At 38.2% G+C, this 21,439-nt stretch overlaps 1 protein-coding gene and 1 pseudogene across 1 annotated transcript; one reads left to right on the top strand and one right to left on the bottom strand.

Moving 5' to 3' along the window:
- Positions 1 to 9,078: 9,078 nt before the first annotated feature.
- On the top strand, positions 9,079 to 17,595 carry Mrps33 (mitochondrial ribosomal protein S33). The gene is made up of 3 exons (XM_005332436.5): positions 9,079 to 9,194; positions 13,814 to 14,051; positions 17,125 to 17,595. The coding sequence occupies exons 2-3, from the start codon at positions 13,837 to 13,839 to the stop codon at positions 17,228 to 17,230; spliced, it is 321 nt and encodes a 106-aa protein (XP_005332493.1). The 5' UTR covers positions 9,079 to 9,194; positions 13,814 to 13,836; the 3' UTR covers positions 17,231 to 17,595.
- A 1,260-nt stretch (positions 17,596 to 18,855) lies between these two features.
- On the bottom strand, positions 18,856 to 19,047 carry LOC101955312 (ATP synthase F(0) complex subunit j, mitochondrial pseudogene; annotated as a pseudogene).
- Between the last annotated feature and the right edge of the window lie 2,392 nt (positions 19,048 to 21,439).

Here is a 21,439-nt window from a genome sequence, read left to right as displayed (position 1 = left end):
CATGATTCCTAGCCCACCAATGAAAACCATAGATGACTGAAAACAGAAATAAATAAGGCAATATCTAAGTATAAAGCAATTTCTGACTATAATAAGTATTCTTAAAGAAGTATTGACTTGGAGGTACAAGTGGGTGAGCCAAGGTCTGATGTAGTCAACGTCCACAGAAAGCTAAATTTTATTCTATTACATAGTTTTTCCACCTGTAATAGCCCAACTTTCCTCTTAGTCAGTAACAATCTTTGACGGGACAATTTCATAGGCTTGCTACTTCTAACTCCATGACAAGCCAAAAAATGTTTCCTACAGATATCAGGTCCTGATCCCTGGAATCTTCAAACTTTATACTATATTGTAAAAGGGTCTTTAAATATGTAGTTGAATTAAGGATCTTGAGATGGAGAGAGTGTCCTAGATTATCAGGTGGGTCCTAGATGCAATCACCTGTAACCTTATAAAAGGAAAGCAATAGGAGATCTAACACAGAGAGAGGAACAAGCAATGAGAAGAGGGGGCCGAGCAAGGTTTGAAGATGATGAATTTGAATACTGAAGTGATGCAGCCACAAGCCAATGAATTCCAGAGGCCACTAGAAGCTGGAAGAGTCAAAGAAAGAATTCTCCCCTGGAGTCTGGAGGGAGCACAGTCCTGTCAACATCTTGACTTTGGACCAGTTATGTTATATTTGAACTTAGAACCTCCAGAAATGTGAAGAATAAATTTCTGTTGCATTGTCACCAAGTTCATGGTATTTTGTTACAGTAGCCTCAGAAAACTAATAAGAACCATGTGAACTTGACTCAATGAGAGTCACAATAGAAAGCACCTCAAATAAACAACCATCTGTAACTCTTTATAACTTCTGCTATGATTTGGATATGGTTTGATTGTGTCCTCCAAGGGTTCATGCATGAAAATGTAATCCTCATTGTGAGGTATTAAGATGGTAGAAACGTAATTCAACTATAGATATTTAGAGGGGAAGCCTTTAGGAAATAAACCTTAGGATTAGATAAGGCCATCACAGAGGAGTCCCCATAATTGAATAGTGGTGGTTTTATAATAAGAGAAACCAGAAAATACAGGCAGACACATACACGTACCCTGTCTCCAGCCATGTGATGCCCTGTACCATCCTGAGACTCTAACACCAGAGGTGGGCCCTCACCTTTGGAACAGAACCATAAGCCAAAATTAACCTCTTTTTTATTTATAATTTAAGGAATATGTTACATTGGGTTGTTAACAACAGAAAATGAACTAATACACCTTGATATTCTTCAGGAAACATTTGTGGTAGTTTTTGGAAATTCACCAAACATGTTGTTAACACAAATAATAAATAGGCCAAAATGAAAAAAAAAAAAGAAAAGAAACAAGGATAGATATAGAACAACAAGGTTTATGTGACCATAGCCGGTCCTCTATAACTACAGGTTTTACATTTGTGGATTCAACCAACTATGGATCAAAAACCTTTGGAAAAAATATTGTTTCTGTAATGAACGTAGACATTTTTCCTGTCATCATTTCCTAAACAATACAGTATAACAACTCTTTACATAGCTTTTACATTAAATTAGATATCTTAAGCAAACTAGAGATGATTTAAAGGATATAGGAAGCTGAGACTACTGTGGGAGGTCAAGCCCAGAGGCCCAGGCTCACAGTAGGCCCAGTCCACCCCTCCCCCTGTGGGGCAGATACCTGCAGAGCCTAGCTTCTGGTGCAGGACCACCCCTTCCAACCAGCAGACCACAGGGGGAGGTCAAGCCTGACAGCCCAGATCTACCCATGCTGACTTGCACAGGACCCAGGTCCAGGATACAGTAGCATACATTGAGGGACATCAGCAGGGTCTGGAAGCCCAACATCAAGGTGAGGTACAGACAATCTGCACAGGTACTACAAGAATATAGGGAAGAAACTGTAATATCTTGGATCCACATTGTAAGAAAGGAAGACACATAGACAACATGAAAAAACAAGAGAGGAAAGTGCCACAAACAAACCAGGACACTATAAATACAGAACCCATGGAGAGTGAAGTTGATGAGAAGTCATAGAAGGAATTCAGAAGGTTCATAATTAAAATGATCTGTGAATTAAAGAATGACCTAAATGAGCAAATACAGGCAAAAATTGATCACTCCAACAATGAGATAAGAGAGCAAATACAGTAGCAAAAGATTACTTCAAAAGAGAGATAGAGACTCTGAAAAAAAAAACAGTCAGAAATCCTTGAATTGAAAGATACAATAAATCAAAGAAACTCAATAGAAAGCATAACCAACAGACTAGATAACTTGGAAGAAAGAATGTCAGATAATGAAGACAAAGTATACAATCTGGAAAATAAAACTGATCACACAGTGAAGATAGTTAGACACCATGAACCGAACATCCAAGAACTATGGGACAGCATCAAAAGACCAAATCTAAGAGTTATTAGGATAGAGGAAGGCACAGAGTGTCAAACTAAAGGAATGTACAATCTCATCAATGAGATAATATCAGAAAATTTCCCAAGCATGAAGAATGAATTGGAAAACCAAATACAAGAGGCTTACAGGACACCAAATGTACAAAATTACAACAGATCTACACCAAGGCTCATTATAATAAAAATGCCTAGCATACAGAATAAGAAGAGAATCTTCAAAGTAGTAAGAGAGAGGCATCAGATCATATATGGGGGAGACCAATTCATATCTCAGCAGATTTTCAACACAGATCCTCACAGCCAGGAAATCATGGAACAACATACACCAAGCTCTGGAAGAAAATGGGTGCCAACCAAGAATCTTATATATAGCAAAACTAAGCTTTAGATTTAACGACAAAATTAAAACCTTCCATGAAAAACAAAAGTTAAATGTATTTACAACTAGAAAGCCTGCACTACAGAACATCCTCAGAAAAATATTCTAAGAAGAGGAAATGAAAAACAATGATGAAAATCAATAGAAGGAGGTATTACACTAAAGGAAAGTCTAATCATAGGAGAAACCAAGTCACGTTAAATAACAAAAATGGCTGAGAATACAAATCATGTCTCAATAATAACCATCAATATTAATGACCTAAACTCACCAATCAAAAGACAGAGACTAGCAGATTGGGTAAAAAAGAAAAAAAGAGAGAAAAAGACCCAACAAGATGCTGCCTCCAAGAGACTCATCTCATAGGAAAAGACATCCATAGACTGAAGGTGAAGGGTTGGGAAAAATCATACCACTCACATGGACTGCAGAAACAAGCAGGGGTTTCCATCCTCATATCAAATAAACTAGACTTCAAACTAAAGTCAATCAAAAAGGATAAAGAAGGACACTACATACTGCTTAAGGGAACTATACACCAACAAGACTTAACGATTATAAATATATATGCCCCAAACAATGGAGCATCTACGTTCATCAAACAAACTCTTCTCAAGTTCAAGAGTCAAATTGACCATAGCAAAATAATTTTGGGTGACTTTAACACACCTCTTTCATCACTAAATAGATCTTCCATACAAAAGCTGAACAAAGAAACTATAGAAAATAATAATTCAATCAATAACTTAGACTTAACTGACATATATAGACTATTTCATCCTTCAACAAGAGAATACATTTTCTTCTCAGCAGCACATGGATCCTTCTCTAAAATAGACCATATACTATGCTACAAAGCAATAGTTGGCAAATATAAAAAAGTAGAGATACTACCCTGCATTCTATCAGATCAAAATGGAATGAAATTAGAAATCAATGATAAAATAAAAAATAAAATCCACTCCAACACTTGGAGACTAAATAATGTGTTACTGAATGAACAATTGGTTGCAGAAGACATCAAGGAGGAGGTTAAAAAAATTTAGAGGTGAATGAGAACACAGATACAACATATCGAAATCTCTGGGACACTTATGAAAGCAGTTCTAAGAGGAAAGTTCGTTGCATGGAGATCATGCCTTAAAAGAAGAAAAAGTCAACAAATAAATTACTTAAATTACATCTCAAAGCCCTAGAAAAAGAATAACAAATCAACACCCAAAGCATCAGAATACAGGAAATAATTAAAATTAAAGATGAAATTGAGACAAAAGAAACAATTGAAAAAATTGACAGAGGGCTCAGGATGTGGCTCAAGTGATAGCGCGCTAGCCTCTCATGTGCGAGGCACTGGGTTCAATGCTCAGCACCACATAAAAATAAATAAGTGAAATAAAATAAAGGTATTGTGCCCAAATACATCTAAAAAATAAATATTTTTAAAAATTGACAGAACAGAAACTTGGTTCTTTGAATAAATAAATAAAATTGACAGACCCTTAGCCATGCTAACAAAGAGGAGAGAGAAAACTCAGATCACTAACAGACATGATGAAAAAGGAAATATCACAAGACACTACAGTAATACAAAATAAAATTAGAAATTATTTTGAAAACTTATACTCCAATAAAACAGAAAATATCAAAGGTATCGACAAATTTCTAGAGTCACATAATCTGCCCAAATTGAATCAGGATGATATACACAATTTAAACGGATCAATTTCAAGTGATGAATAGAAGATGTCATCAAAGGTCTACCAGCCAAGAAAAGCCCAGAACTGGATGGATACACAGCCAAGTTCTACAAGACCTTTAAAGAAGAATTAATAACAATACTCTTCAATTTATTTCAGGAAATAGAGAGGGAGCACTTCCAAATTCATTTCTATAAGGCCAATATCATCCTAATTCCAAAACCAGGCAAAGAAACATCAAAAAAAAATCTTCAGATAAATATATCTAATGAACATGGATGTAAAAAATTCTCAATAAAAGTCTGGCAAATCACATACAAAAACATATCAAAAGGGCTTAAGATGTGGCTCAAGCAGTAGCGCGCTCGCCTGGCCTGCGTGCTGCCTGGGTTCGATCCACAACACCACATACAAATAAAGATGTTGTGTTCGCTGAAAACTAAAAAATGAATATTTTTTTAAACATTGTTTCTCTTCTCTCTCTCTCTCTCTCTCTCTCTCTCTCTCTCTCTCTCTCTCTCTCTCTCTCTCTTTCTCTCTCTCTCAAAAAAAAAAATATCAAAAAGATTGTGCACCATGATCAAGTGGGGTTCATCCCAGGGATGCAATGTTGGTTTAACATCCAGAAATCAATAAATGTAATTCATCACATCAATAGACTTAAAGATAAGAATAATATGATCATCTCATTAGATGCAGAAAAAGCATTTGACAAAATACAGCACCCCTTTATGGTCCAAACACTAGAAAAACTAGGGATAACAGAAACATATCTCAACATCATAAAAGCTATCTATGCTAAGCCCCAGGCCAACATCATTCTAAATGGAGAAAAATTGAAAGCATTCCCTGTAAAAACTGGAACAAGACAGGGATACTCTCTTTCGCCACTTCTATTTAACATAGATCTTGAAACACTGGCCAGAGCAACTAGACAGATGAAAGAAATTAAAGGGATACACATAGGAAAAGATGAACTAAAATTGGCACTATTTGCTGATGTATGATTCTATACCTAGAAGACCTTAAAAGTTCCACAAGAAAACTTCTGTAACTAGTAAATTAATTCAGCAAAGTAGCATGATTTAAAATCAACACCCATATATCAAAGGCATTTCTGTATATCAGTGACAAATCATCAAAAAGGGAAATGAGAAAAACTACCCCATTTACAATAGCCTCAAAACACACACACACACACACACACACACACACACACACACACACACACACAAAATACTTGGGAATCAACTTAACTAAACAAGTTAAAAATCTATATAATGAAAATTACAGAACCCTAAAGAAAGAAGTCAAAGAAGACCTTAGAAGATGAAAAGATCTACCTTGCTCTTGGATAGGCAGAATTAATATTATCAAAATGGCCATACTTCTAAAAGGACTATACAGATTTAATGCAATTCCAATCAAAATGCCAATGAAATTCCTAATAGAAATAGAAAAAGCAATCATGAAATTCATCTGGCAAAATAAGAGACCCAGAATAGCTAAAGCAATCCTTAGCAGGAAGAGTGAAGCAAGTGGCATCACTATACCAGATCTTACACTACACTTCAGAGCGACAGTAACAAAAACAGCATGGTATTGGCACCAAAACAGACTGGTAGACCAATGGTACAGAATAGAGGACACAGAGACTAACCCACAAAATTACAATTATCTTATATTAGACAAAGGTGCCAAAAACACGCACTGGGGAAAAGATAGCCTCTTCAACTGGTGCTGGGAAAACTGGAAATCCATATGCAACAAAATGAAATTAAACCCCTATCTCTCACTATACACAAAACTCAACTCAAAATGGATCAAGGACTTAGGAATACAACCAGAGACCCTGCATCTAATAGAAGAAAAAGTAGGCCTTAATCTCCATAATGTTGGATTAGGCCCCAACTTCCTTAATAAGACTCCTATGGCACAAGAATTAAAATCAAGAATCAGTAAATGGGATAGACTCAGACAAAAAGTTTCTTCTCAGCAAAAGAAACAATCAGTGAGGTGAATAGATAACCTATATCTTGGGAGCAAATCTTTACATGTCACATATCAGATAAAGCACTAATCTCTAGGGTATATAAAGAATTCAAAAAGCTAAGCACCAAAAAAAAAAAATAATAACCCAATCAATAAATGGGCCAAGGACCTGAGCAGACACTTCTCAGAAGATGATATACAATCAATCAATAAATATATGAAAAAATGTTTGTCATCACTAGCAATTAGAGAAATGCAAATCAAAACCACTCTATATTTCATAACTCACTCCAGTCAGAATGGCAGCTATTATGAAGACAAACAACAATAAGTGTTGGAGAGGATGTGGGGAAAAGGTACACTCATACACTGCTGGTAGGACTGCAAATTGGTGCAGCCAATATGGAAAGTAGTATGGAGATTTCTTGGAAAATTAGGAATAGAACCACCATTTGACCCAGCTATCCCTCTCCTTGGTCTATCCCCAAAGGACTTAAAAACAGCATAATACAGGGACACAGCCACATCAATGTTTATAGCAGCACAATTCACAATAGCTAAACTGTAAAACCAACCTAGATGCCCTTCAGTAGATGGATTTAAAAAATGTGGCATATATACACAATGGAATATTACTCAGCAATAAAAATAAAATCATGGCATTTACAGGTAAATGAATGGATCTAGAGAAGATAACGCTAAGTGAAGTTAGCCAATCCCAAAAAAACAAATGCCTAATGTTTTCTTTGATATAGGGAGGCTGATTCATAGTGTAATAGGGAGAAAGAGCATAGGAGGAATACACTCTAGATAGGGCAGAGGGGTTGGAAGGGAAGGGAGGGGGCATGGGGTTATAAATGATGGTGGAATGTAAAGATCATTATTATCCAAAGTACATGTATGAAGACACGAATTGGTGTGAATACTTTGTATACAACCAGAGATATGAAAAAGTGTGCTCTATATGTGTAATAAGAATTGTAATGCATTCCACTATAATACATAAATTTTTTAAAAGTATGTAAGAAGCTATGTGTAGGTATATGCAAATACTATATTTTATTTAAGGGACTTGAGCACCTCATGACTTGATATGGTATTTTGATATCCATGAGAAGTTCTGGAACAAAGCCCCACTGAGGGATGACTACAGACATGTATGTATATATATATCACACACACATACCTGACTGTGTATGTGTATATGTATATATATATATGTATATATGTATATATATATATATAAAACACACACACATACCTGACTGTGTATGTGTATATGTATGTGTGTGTGTATATATATATATATATATATATATATATATATATATATATATTTCTTGCCACAAGTCAACTACAAATTTAGCTTTAAACTTTCTAAAAGTCAACACATAAAGGAGGTCTTGTTTATATAGCACAGTGAATTTCAGATAACACAGAAACATAAAAGACAAGGTAAAATTTTCTCCCAGAACTTCTGTAATAAAGGATATCTTTTTTGAACTGTTGTTATACACAGGATTCTCATTACCCTCAGTGTAAATATTACTATAATCCCTAGATCCAAAGTGATAAGACTGATACCGTGAATTGATAACATATCAAAACATAACTTCATAAACACAAATTCTATAGAAAGGAAGACAGTGTCAAATGAATACCTTCTTAGTATTCTACTTACTGATTTGCCTTAAATCACAGGGTAAATTTTAGAGTATTTATGAAATGCTTGAATAATGCTCAGAAAATACTGTTTTCTCAACTGATCAAACATTGAGTAAGTGCTGCAGACAATGTCTATAAAATGTAGCTTGCTTGGAAGCAAATTTAGCAAGGAATGAAATACTTAATACCATCTGCCAAGAGAGGTCTAGCTCACTACTGAGGAGCAGATAAATGCTCCATCCCCACCCCTTGAAGAAGCTTCTGAGCCAAAGAAGGACAGATGCAGAGAACTGAGCCCCTAACCTAGCCAACGACAGGTAGGCGGGGGGGGGGGGGGGGGGGGGGCGGGAGAGGGGCGCCTCTGGGGATAGAGCTCAGTTGGCAGAGGCTTGCCTAGCATGCACAAGGCCCTGGGTTCAACCCCCAGCACCACCAAAGAAACAACAAAAAACCTAGCCAAGCGGGGAGCAAAGGAAGGTCTCCTGCAGTAGCTTAGAGGAAGAGTAGCGGGTCGGAGGAGGGGAGTGGCCCCTCAGGGGAGTGTGAAAGCCTCTAGTGTCAAGTGATGCCTTGGAACACCTAAGATCTACGTTGCATGGGGGGGACAAAGTAGAGGAAGTGGGTGACAAAAGAAACTGCATTTCATTCTCCCCTCACAAAGCACACGCATCGCCATTGCTTCATAGCTTATGGAAGCCGCTTTTTAGACATTCCCCGCAAAAACGAAACTGGCAGATCCAGCAAGACCTTCCAGGAAAACCAACTACCCGGACCCTTCCCACCTCACCACAGTACTCCCTATAAAGGCGCTAGCGTCAGTGCGCAGGCGCTCTGCGTGACCTAGAAGGCCCCTCCCGGAGAGCGAAAGCTAATAATTCCGGGTTGTTACCAGAGTTCCGCTCTAGCCTCCAAGCTTCCGTTTCTCTACTGCTCCCCGTTGTAGATGCCCGGAACTGGGAAGCGGCTGGGGGCGGGCCTTCCGGGACAGGGGCGCGTGGGGGAGGCAGGTCAGGACCAGGTAAGGCTGTCGGTGACTGGTGGGGCTCTGCGGATATAGCGGTGATGACTCGGGAGGTCCTGCGGGGTCTCCAGTCCCAGGAAGAGGACCAGTCCATCTCTCTAGTGACCATTTCTCTAGGTTTCTCGTGTATCTCACAAACACCTCGGCCTTTTCCGGCTCCTGTTGGGGAATTTACCAAATGAAGGACGCCAGCGTTTTTGCTGCCGTAATTTCCTCTCCGGCGCAGTTAACTCTGCAGATTAGTTAGCAGGTGCTTGGTTCGCTTTCTGTGCTCTCCAGATCGCCGACTGCATCGCAGCTTGGCGGGTGGGTGCTGATTATTTTTATTACCCTTTTAGGAAAATTTTTGTGCACCACTCCACTGATCCAGATGTCGGTTGACCTGATACTACTATAGTTTCCATCCCAGGGAGGGGCGATCCAGTCAGACAGAGGGGACTCAGAGTTATTCTTACTGACTTGAATAAAGCCAACATATTCACTGCCGTCCATGCCCCTACGATCTAGTAAAATAATAGGTACCCGGCACTGCGCGGTGGCACAGGCCAGTAATCCCAGCGGCTCGGGAGTCTTGGGCAGGAGGATCGCAAGTTCAAAGCCAGCCTCTGCAACTTAGCTAGACCCTGTCTCCAAAAATAAAAAGGCGGGAGATTTGGTTCACTTATTAAGCGCCCCTGGATTCAACCCCCCGAACCTAAAAATATAATAATCGGTACTAGGCATTAAGAATAATAAAGCATTCCCATTGGGTTGTTTTTCTGTGATAACACGTGAGCACAGTGTGTGCACGTACCTGGGATCCCGATGAGTGAGCATTGTGCCATACATTTTGCATTGTCAGTCTCACAATTCAGAGAGGTGCCTGAGGGTCGCCATTTAGTAGGTGAGAGAACCGAGAGACTAGGAATAAGGACTACTACAAAAAGACATGGCCAGGCAAGAGTCCAACTAGCTGGTGCTTTATGCTAAGCAATAGTTTTTGAGAAACTGGAGAAGACTTTCTTCCCAGCAATAAACACACGTGCACATTTCAGCATACAACTTTAAATATTCAAAAACAGGCATATCCAGATTAAAAACTCCTGCACTTCATTTTCACCTTTGAAAAAGAAAAGTCTAATTCAAAACCAGTTATTAAAATAAAACTGATGTTTTAAATGCATCAGACTTATTGAAAGATCAGAGAATCTGGCCTTTTTGTGTTAAAAATATGGAAATTTTCTTGTGTGGACCTAAATTGTTTTGCTTAGCATATTTGAGTGTTTTTTTCTCAGCCTTTTCAATTCCAGTTATTTTTTTTCTCCATATTGTAATTTTCTTTAGATCTCATTTAAAGAAAAGTACCATTTCAAAGTGACTATTTTGTATCCCCAAAGAATGGTTTTATGTGAATCAAAATATAATTGACATGTAAATTATTTGCCTTTTATTTTAATATCAAAACAGGGTCATCATATTCTTTATCTTTTAAGAGAATTTTGAAAGATTCTATAAGGAATCATGAGGGTCCTAGAAAGGACCAAGGCTTTTGAATTTTTTAATATTTGAAGCTAGTAAAAAGCGGCAGTTTGTCTTAGGACCTGTACTTATGCACAGCAAAACCTTTTATCCTGTTTGTTTTGTTTAAGAAGTATACCAAGCTCTTCTGTCATTCTCCATCAAAGATGTATATGTTGGGCTTTGTGGAGGAAAACTATAAGGCAGTGGTCATTTTCTCCCTGTTTTGCAGGTGATTCTTTGCTTCCAGTAAAGGACCTAGATTTGAAGAGGCTTATTCCCTTTTTCTGTCGTAATTTTTTTAGGATTTAGTTTTGTTATATAACTATGTTCCAATGGATTATAATCTGACATTATAACCTATGAGTTATGCTTCCCAGTAACCTGCTTCGTTGTAAAGTGGGCATGGAGATAACAGCCTTCTGTGATAACTTAGCCTCAGTAAGTCTCTGCCTTCTCTTTGCTACCTGTCAGTTTACCAAAGTGCTGGTCCCTCCCCTTGTTTCTCTGGCTTTCTGGCTTTGTAAGTGAGGAGATCATTCCAGGGAGGTACAAGTATAACAGGATGGAGATTTTCCCCCCATGATTAAGTGAGGACAAGTAATCAACAAAATGTGTGTGTGTGTGTGTGTGTGTGTGTGTGTGTGTGTGTGTAATAACACCAAACTTATGAAGACATTTAGAGTTTTTCCTTTTTTTTTTCTTTTTAGTTACTATTTATTGAGTGCCACTATCTTACTCATTTCTCAATCTTGTAAACTTTGTTTTCAGAAAAAGGGAACTCAAATCTAGAAAAGATAGTACCTGTTGAGAATAACCCAAGTAATAAATGACAAAACAGTCAATCCTCAAACCTAGACCTTGAGACTCCATGCTGCCTTATTTAAAAGTAAAGTGATTTGGCATTCAGACCTTGTTTTCCTGAAAACATTGTAGCAGAACAATAGTTCCCAGACTAGCTTCCAAGTTATCTATAGAAATACTGCGTAATTAAGAGTAGGAATCTATTCTGATGCTCTAAGGGTAATTATGCAAAACAAGGTAAAGTTAATGAAGAAACTGTTGTTTATTAAACTGGTGTTTGGAAAAAGATTAAAGATGGAAAGAGGAGAAAAGGAATTTTTTGCAGCTTCCAAAAGTGACTTTTGGATATTTGCAAGGCCTTGAGAGGTTTATGGCACTGACTTGTTAACTATTTTTCTTTTAACATTAAATTGTTAATGGCCCTTTTTTCTCATTGATAAAAACATAACCTTAGTCCTAAGAGGTCCAATCCCAACCAGTCTGCATCCACATAATGCAGCAAGAGTTGGGAGAGAAGTGAATGGAAAAGGAAAAAGGAAGAGCAAGGCTTGTAGGAGATGTTCAGACTGGGGGCTAGGGAAACCTTGGATCCAGCAGTTCTCTCCTTGCTGGCCTTCAGGTGGCACTATTGACCCAAGATTGCTTGGCTGGTGTTCAAAATGGTAAATGGTTTGAGGTTGACATTCTGCAATTGGTTTAAGATCAGCCTGTGTTCTTTTCATGGATCTTGAAATGGGCCTTAAAACACGTGAGTTTGTTTATTTTCTTGCAAGCGTGATTTTGAAATTTTATCAGATGAACAGAGCCCCTGCCCCTCACCTGATGTGCCTCTTTGCTTGTGTGTAGGAGCTTCTTTTCTCTGCTGGTGGCAGTTCTTTGGCATTCTTATTTCCTCCCACTCTCTTGGCATTTTCATTTTTGTACCCTTTTTGATAATCTCATCTAAATAATGTGTAATTCACCTTTAAAGATCATGTGTAAAAATTTGAATAGCTCTTTTAGCACATTGCTGTTTTAGAGTTGTTAGTTCTTCAGGATAAATATGCCTTTTTTTCCTTTGGAAATCAGCTCCTTTTTTTCCCAGCTGAACTGTCCCCTAAATAGCCTTTTAGTCAGCAAAGATTCTCATCTCATTATTAGAATTTCACATAAATTGTAATATTCTGTAAGCAGTAACCCACATCTGATCTAGAATACAATGACCTTATTATTCCACCAGCAGTATTTTTAATTTTTATGTATCTCCTATGTACCTTTTGATGTCCTTTTTCTTTGTCTTGTGAGAATTGACCCCTGTGGCACTCTACCACTAAGCCACATTCCCAACCCTTTTTATTTTTATTTTTATTTTGAGACAGGTCTATCTCAGCCTCTCTAGTCACTGGGATTACAGGCATGTGTCATTGCAGCCAGCTTTGTCTGTTAGCTGTAATTTTTGCATATCAGGTGTGTGTGCATGAGCGTGTTTTGCTAAGGATTGAAGGCAGGGCCTCATATTTGCTAGGGAAGCTTTACTGAGCTATGTCCCTATCCTCCTGGTTATCATTCTTATACCCATTTCAACACTCTGCCTCTGAGGAAAAAGTTTTTTAGCTAGTAATAACTTTAGTTAGTTTTCTAAGTAATATCACTGTTCCCAAGTGCTTTCTGTTTAGGAATAAAATGAATCTTTTGAAATGTTGATCCTTATTTGAGCTGTTGAACTTTTATTTCTGTAGGACTACTATCTTTTCCCCAAGTGGCTCTCAGTCTCTAGGCAGAATTCAATCCAGTAACCTAGAGGCCAAATGACCTCATAACTCATTAACAGTTCTCAGAGCCATCTGGTGCCCTTGAGGAGAATAGTGTTCAAAGGCCTGATAATAAAGACGACAACAGCATAATTATTTCTCTGCCATGATTGCACCTTAGATGGCAAGCAGTCAGCATATTTATTTGCAGATTGCTTAGGTGGTGGTTTTTAAAGGTGTAATAACAAAGCTGTGGTAGAATGACTTGTTTCCCTATCCTCTTCATCCATCCTGCAAAATAGATAAACTATAAACAAACACCTGCTGAATCACAAAGTAGTTCTCATTTGTAAAAAGGGCAGTACATCAAAGAAATGATATTTTGTGAATACAAAATGTGAAAATTCAAAATGAAAAGCATGCAAAGGAAACAGCTGTTTGGGCTGTGGATATTTCTCAACTCCAAAGCATGTCTTGCCAATAGGTGATTCATGAGTGGCTTGCTATATCTTCATTGTCTAAAGCGTTCATTAGATAAGCTCAGAATTTCTTACACTAACCTGTTTTTCTTCTCATTTTCTGTAGGGAGTCTCCTAGCTGCTCAAGAAATGTCTTCGCTTTCAGAATATGCTTTGCGCATGACTCGTCTGAGTGCTCGGCTCTTTGGTGAAGTTGCCAGGCCAACTGATACCAAATCCATGAAAGTAGTGAAACTATTCAGTGAGCAGCCACTGGCCAAGAGGAAGGAGACTTACGACTGGTATCCAAATCACAACACATATTTTGGTCTCATGAGCACACTGCGTTTTCTTGGCCTCTACAGGTGATGACAAAAAAAAAAATACAAAGAGGACCCTGTGAGAGATACTCTTAGCGTATTATCAAAAGAAAAAAGTCAGCCTTTCAGCTAATAAGGTGGCCTTCCTATCCTTATATTTCTGTGGTTCTTACAAGAGAGCCAGATAGTTCAAAAGGTGTACTTTATGGGAACAGGTTGCTGTCAAAATATCTATGAGCAAACCAAAAAGAGGAAATACATGCTTGTTGGCAAACAATTAGGACTAAAACATGACTGATATAGAATTTATAATGAGCTGTAGAGAGATTTTTAAATATTCATTAACCTAAGAACACTAAAAAGGATGCAGAGAAAAACTGGTCCAAATTCTGAGGAAGAAAACCCCAGGAATGCCACGGTTGCCCAGGCAGCAGGTTCTTGACGAACAGAGTCCCTGCCCCACACCTGATCTGCCTCTTGGAGGGTGTGTGGGAGCCTCCTTTCTCTGATGGTGGCAGTTTTGTTGGCATTTTCTTTTCCTCCTACTCACTTCTGACATTTTATACCTTTCTGATATATTAATTTGATCTAATTAAGCTGTAGTTCACCTTTAAGGATAACGTATCAATCACACGGGCTGTTAACACTATGCATTTGTACGTTTGGGTAAATTCAGGAAGTGAGTGCTTAGGATTAGACCTCTAGAAAGAGAAAAGATAAAATACCTTTGTAATCATTTTTCCTTTTTTTGTTAAATATTTTTAATTGTAAATGGACACGGTACTTTATTTATTTCCTTTTTTATATGGTACTGAGGTTTGAACGCAGTGCCCCACATGTGCTAGGTAAGTGCTGTACCACTGAGCTACAACTCCAGCCCCTATGTATCGTTTTTCTTTAAAATTTTTTCTTTACCAAAAAAATACATGTTCTTGTTCCAAAGAATTAAAACATTACATAATTATATAGCATTAAAATACATAGCATCTTTTTAAAGATTTAACCTATTTTAATTGAACTTATCTTTGGGCAACAATACAGAAATTAATTTGAGACCATTCTTTCAATTGTGATTAAAATTTTTAGTTCAGCATGATGTTCATTCCAGAGAGCTAAAGGTTGGTATACTCATTAATCCAATAGGTATATCTTAAGTTACATGTTCAGGTACTTAAGATGAGAACTAAGGGAACAGCAGTATTCAAAATGGAATTGGTTTTCTTAGTTAATATATTAGAGATTAGAGTTCATGATCTGTTTTTAATGTCTGGAATTGCTTGGGACTATCTCCCTCGCCATTAGTCTGAGCTCAGAAAATCTTATTAGTATATAAAATAAAATATTGGGAGCCAGATCTTCTGAATACAAGATTATAATCCATAACAAAATCACATTTTAATGTATCTGTTTGCAGCTGTTCTCATTTGTTTGAAGAGCAAACACCTGGTTATGTTTAGAGACAGGAAAAAATACTTAGCACTTAGTTTTCCAAGGAAAAGCAACATTATTTTCATGTATTTAGTCACTAGTTATAGTAAACTGCACCTCTAATGTAGGCCTCCTGTGACATCAGGCAGGATTAAACTACACAGTCCCTTTAGTAAAGAAAATCTGATTCAAAGGCCTGCAGAACAGGGAGGGAAGCACAGGTTCCCAGAAATAATTGGTTCAGTTAATAGGTGCTGGGTTGTATCATAAACAGAGACAAACCTCCCTGCCTTTGTGGAGCTGTCTTTGTCTCCAGGGGTTGACAGGGATGGGGGAGGAAAGGAAGGAGGAAAAATAACAAGTAAGTAAATTATGTGATATAGTACAAAGTTAAAAAGACAGAGCTGGCTGAGCAGGATCCAGAGGGCTGAGAGGGCCCTAGTGGGTGGGGAGAGGCCATGTTACAGCATTCATCAGGACAATCAGAGTCAGCTACATCAAGGAGATGAGATTTAGGCAAAGGCTCAAGGATGGTGAGACCTGAGAAGAGTTTGCAAGGCAGAGGCAAGAGCAGAGCAAAGGCCCGGATGTAGGAGCATATCTAGAATGATCCAAGAATATTGCAGGCTAAGGAAATAGTGGGGAGGCAGGAGACAGGTAACGGGGTGGGGGGTGGTCTCAGCTCCTGTGGGTGCACAGGAGGCAGGTGACAGGAGTCTGTGGGTTTTGCTCTGGATGAAAGGGGGAGCCATATTGCAGGAGTTGCATAATCTGACATATTTCAGAATTGCCCTGGCTGCTGTGCTGAAAATTATTTGGCATTTTTAGCTAATCCTGAAGAAGTCTGTTGTATGCTGTTCATGTTCACAGAATAAGACACTGAATTCTGTAAAACCAATCTATTTTAAAATAGTCTAGAGAGTCGAAATTCAGGCCCAGCAAACCCTTCTAACATTTAATTCATATACCATTATTATTCATAGTTTATGGATGAGGAAACTAAGGTGTAGAGAGATAAGGTCACTTATCCAAAGTCACAGAGTGACCAAATAGTGACGCTGTGATTTGAACCCAGGTTCCAGTGGGTTCCACAGCTTACATGTGTAAGCACTATACTCTTTTGGTGTTTGGTCTTAAAATATAGGCATTTTAAACAGTTTAGTCCATATGCATAAATAGTTGTAGCAGCCTTGATTTCTATAGTATGTTTTTTGATCTGGCTTCCTTCTCCCTGAGCCTTTCTCTGCAGCCTCTTTATGTGAAGTATCTACTGCCATTAAAGCCACTTCCACCATACCTCTGCCCCTTGTTAGTAGATACTGATTCCTGGGGCAGTCAGGGTCTCTGTGTAGCTACTGAACTCTATACCTGATTTCTGTTCCTCTGATTGTTTAGTATTAATGTAGGGAAATTTGAAGTAGTTACTTGTGAATATCATAATTACCTAGGGTTACCTGGGCTGGCCTGGAAGATCAACTGCAGTTTGTGGCATTGTTTCTATGAGGGAAAACTCACTTATAAATGAATTTTTAGAAACAAGGGGAACCCTTGTACTTTGTTCAACAAATTGAACATGTACCCTGAAAAGTCAAGAATCAATAACCAGAACAATCTGAGAAAACAGTGAAAGATTGGTATAGTTTTTCAATATAATAAAAAATAACAAGTTGATTATTTTTCCTTCATGCAGAGATGAGCATCAGGATTTTAAAGATGAGCAAAAGCGTCTAAAGAAGCTTCGTGGAAAGGGGAAGCCAAAGAAAGGAGAAGGGAAAAGAGCAACAAAAAAGAAGTAGTGTTGGCCTATCAAGAGAATTTCTTCCTCAGTGATTATGAGAAGAAAGTACCATCTTTCCATGTATTAGAGGAATGTACTCTGCCTCAGTGAAGGTTACTTGGAGAGACACAATCCTCCCTGTATTGAAGTCTAATTCAATTAAATGGTGACTGGTAGCCAGGTGTGGTGTAGCATACACCCCCGTAATTTGGGAGGCTGAGGCAAAAGGATTGCAAGTTCCAGGCCAGCCTCAGCCACTGAATAAGACTTTTTTCAAAATTTTAAAATATGAACAAAAATAAAGGGATGTAATTCAGTGGTAAAGTATACCTCTTGGTTCAGTCCCAGGTATCAAATAAAATTGTGACTGGTTTCTTGAACACATTCAAATGCTGCAAATGTCCTTGGTTTTGTAATCTGAGGTTTTCTTGATTCTCTAATGGAATGAATACATAAACTATTATTTAATGACTTGTTTGGGTGGGGATGGGATGTTGAGGGAGTGGAAGGGAACCTCATTAAGTGAGTGTACTGCAGTACCCTCATCCCTCCCTCTTATCCTCCCCTAAACTTCTTTCATCTTTCTGGCCACTCAGCCACTGTCTCCACCACCAAGCTCACAAACTTTATATACATCTCCACCTGCTAAGTGGGATAAAAGGCCTTTATAGGAAAGGGAATATTGAGTCCCTACTGTACACAAGGTACTGGAACCTGGGTAACCCCATGGTTAACAAGAGAGATAATCCCTAACTCAGGAAACTTGCAGCCTTTGGGGGTAAGATTAATATAATTATGTACAGTTGTATTAAGTGATACAAAGGAAAAGTCTGGACTCCTGAGTGGGAATGAATGTGGATCCAGAGAGACTGCCACAGGCCCTACCTTATTAGGGAACTTAAAGAGGGCCTTCCTAAAGAAATTATTTTTAAGCTGAGCCCTGAAGGATAAATAAGATTCAGACGAAAAATTATGAGAAAAATTTTTGAGGCAGAAAGAACACTGTAAAGCCCTAAGGTTAGAAACTGTCTTGTTAAAAATTGAAAACAGACCAGGAACTGGTTCATGATTGGTCATAAGGAACAGAGGCCAGACAATAAAGGACTTTGCAAGTCTGTGGGAAATCTCAGATGTGAAGATCAATTTGTATAAGACATTATTCCTATTGGAGATGACTATTGCACATATCTGGGTAGCTAGTTTTGATTTTATTGTATTACTGAGTATCCAAAAAGATTAGAAGGGCCTCTGGTTTTATTCCTCCAAAAGTTGTCCTGGATCTTTAGCATTGTCCAGTAAGTTTTTAAAGTTTTTTTTTCTCAGTTGAGATAGACAGATATAAATATGTAACAAAATTTAGCATCTTAAAAGTATTAGAATTCAAGTGAATGCCTAGAACCTTACCACCAACCCACCAACCTTGAGATTGCTCCTCATCCCCAGGTTTCCTCAGGAGTATGGGCTGCTGCATTGCAAAGGCTCTACTGGGGGAAACATACAAAGCAGTATTGGCATGGGTAGTGGTGCATCTCAGATCATTTATTCATGTCATGTAGTAAGCGATACTTATCTAAGGGTATAACAGTGTTCTATGTTCCCATTAACAGAGCCTGCTTAAATTTACAGGCAGACAATTCTGCAAGCTGGCTATTGATGACCATGAGCAGGTGCAGGACTTGAACCTTTCAAAGCTTTACTTTTATCAGCACTCTTGACTTTATAAACAATGAAGCTCATCAACCCCATTCCTACCCAGATCTCTTGGTAAACCTGGGTATAGTAGGGCTTCAAGTGTATCCAGTCAGTAGTTTTTAATAATGGTTTGAAGCATCTCAGCAGAACCAATGGCTCAGGCTGCAACAGACTGCAAAGCCAACAAACCATCTTAACCATTTTTAAGTGAGCAGTGCAGTAGTGTCAACCTGTACAACACATTGTGCTAAAGTACTTTTTAACCCATTTCCACCACTAAGGCAAAGAAAGCAAAATGCACAGGCTAGAGTCCATAGAGCAGCTACTCTACCTACAGTTGTCTTTCCCTGCAACACTGAATGACTCCTGATCCCAGTACATATGTTTACACAAATATTACTTTTAAAAATGCATAATCTAGATTGTATGGCTATGGCTTATATTATAGCCTATTTATTTAAATAAATAAATAAGTAACTGCCAGGCAAATGATGCACACACACCCATAATCCCAGCAGCTTGGGAGGCTGAAGCAGGAGGATCGCAAGTTAAAGCCAACCTCAGCAACACAGTGAGGCCTTAAGTAACTCGGCGAAATCCTGTCTCTAAATAAAATTTTTTAAAAGGGCTGAGGATGTGGCTCAGTGATTAAGCACCTCTGGGTTCAATCCCTGGTACAAAAAAAAAAAAAAAACCTACCTAAAACTAGGTGATTTGTGCCTGATAGAAGTGAATTCAAACAGAAGACTGAGAATCCATTGGTTTAAAGCTCCTCTCTGAGCATATGCCATGTATGCCTGACACAACAGTTGTAGAAGATATAGAAACTAATAGATGTCGTCCATAAGACGGTGTGAATGAATGAGTGTGTGGTGTCTGTGTTTTATAAAGTATTAGCAAGAATACTTGGGAAGTTGCTTAGAAAAGTGCAGATACATTATTATTGGCCAATGCAGCTGAATCAGGTGTGGATGAATTGGGCTGAGGAACAGGACCTTAGCCTGAACCCAGTATAACTAAGTGATTATTCTGAATTATGTCATCTTTTGAAGAAGGCATAAGTGCGAGAAGTTAGGAGAATTAGCATGATTGTTGTAGAGTAACTGTACTAGATGCCAACAGCAGACCTGAGTCAGGAAAAAATTAAAGAATCAGTGTACTGGTTTAGCTGATGGAAAGAAGAGCCTTCAGTGAGACTCTCATACCCTAAAACTGCAAGAAGCCTTAGCAGTGTTTGATGGGAAAGTTTGTAAGTAACTGAGCAGAAGATGAGTGTGGCCACTGCTCCATGCTAAATATCAGAAACTAAAGCTAAAAGTTATTTGCACATAAGTTGTACCCTCAAACCAACTGTGAGAATACCACACAATTCAGCCTACAGTGAACTGCAAGGGACCAGCTGGGAAGTAAGATGAGAAGGACATTTCAGGACAACAGTGCCCGAGGGTTCAGATGGGAATAAGTACAATCAGGAAGAAAAAAAAATCTCTAACCTCAGGTTTAGACTAGCCAGATTATTTAGCGGGAGTTTTAGTCAAAACTTAAACTATGATTTTTCTTCAATGTTTGGTGCTTAGTGTGCGTGGAAGATTTTGCTCTTGATTTCAGTATGGCATAGTAAAAAGAGGCTGGGTTTTTTTATTCGAAAATCATGGGCCTATGACAGTGTACTTGCTGTATGATCCTACATTACCTTCTCTGAATTTCTCTGTAAAATCACAATAATACTTCACTGGATTATCAAAATGTTCAGGTATTTGTGAAAAGGACTATGTAGTAAAAATTTACTCACACGTTTTTATGTATTTTGTGTGACTAGTAAGAACTGCTCTTCTTGCAGATTTTTCCAAGGTAGTATTGACAGATATCTGCTAAAAATATATAGTTCTTAGTACTGGGGGTTCAACTCAGTGGTAGAACACTTGCCTGAGCTTCATCTCCAACACCACACACACATAAAAATAATTTTAAATTATCCTTTTTTCCTCTACATTTAAATGCAGCGTGGTAGGTTCTAGAAGAGAATGTAGGTTAGAAATATTTATATAATTGTTTATAGAAACTCATTTTTAAAAAACACAACATACATAAGTAAAAGCATAATAATAATGCTTTAATTTATAATACATTTTCAAAGAAAAAATACAGCAAAATTTTAAATTCTACTTTCTTGTAAGTGCCTAATGTTAGAGATTTATTGCTGGTAACAAACTTCAAGAGCAACAGATAGGATAAAACATGCCGCAGTCTGGCTGGGCAAAATAACTGGAGGGGTGGGGGTGACAAGCAACTTGTGAAGATTGAAACAGAGGGAGCCGCTTTATTGCAGGACAGCAGAGGTATATATACCTAACTGATTATACACAGCTTGACTTAATTGACATCATCTAGATACAGTAGTCAGCCAATAAGGAATCTCCATCATCTTAATGGCTCCATGGCGTTGCCTCACAAACCACTCCTGGCGAACTGCCAGGCGCCATCTTGACTTGGTTGTGGCCCTCAACAATATCTTTTAACCTGCCAACCCTGTTAA

This window comes from Ictidomys tridecemlineatus, chromosome 2 (genome assembly GCF_052094955.1).
Source record: "Ictidomys tridecemlineatus isolate mIctTri1 chromosome 2, mIctTri1.hap1, whole genome shotgun sequence".
Taxonomy (NCBI): domain Eukaryota; kingdom Metazoa; phylum Chordata; class Mammalia; order Rodentia; family Sciuridae; genus Ictidomys; species Ictidomys tridecemlineatus.
The sequence above is the reverse complement of the archived record's forward strand: the minus strand, read 5'-3'. Positions and strand labels throughout refer to the sequence as shown.

Bases quoted from the DNA above. Each gene is read 5' to 3' on its own strand.
- Mrps33 (XM_005332436.5), top strand. From the start codon at position 13,837: ATGTCTTCGCTTTCAGAATATGCTTTGCGCATGACTCGTCTGAGTGCT. The intron at 14,052-17,124 runs GTGATGACAAAA...TCCTTCATGCAG, and splicing joins CGTTTTCTTGGCCTCTACAG to AGATGAGCATCAGGATTTTA.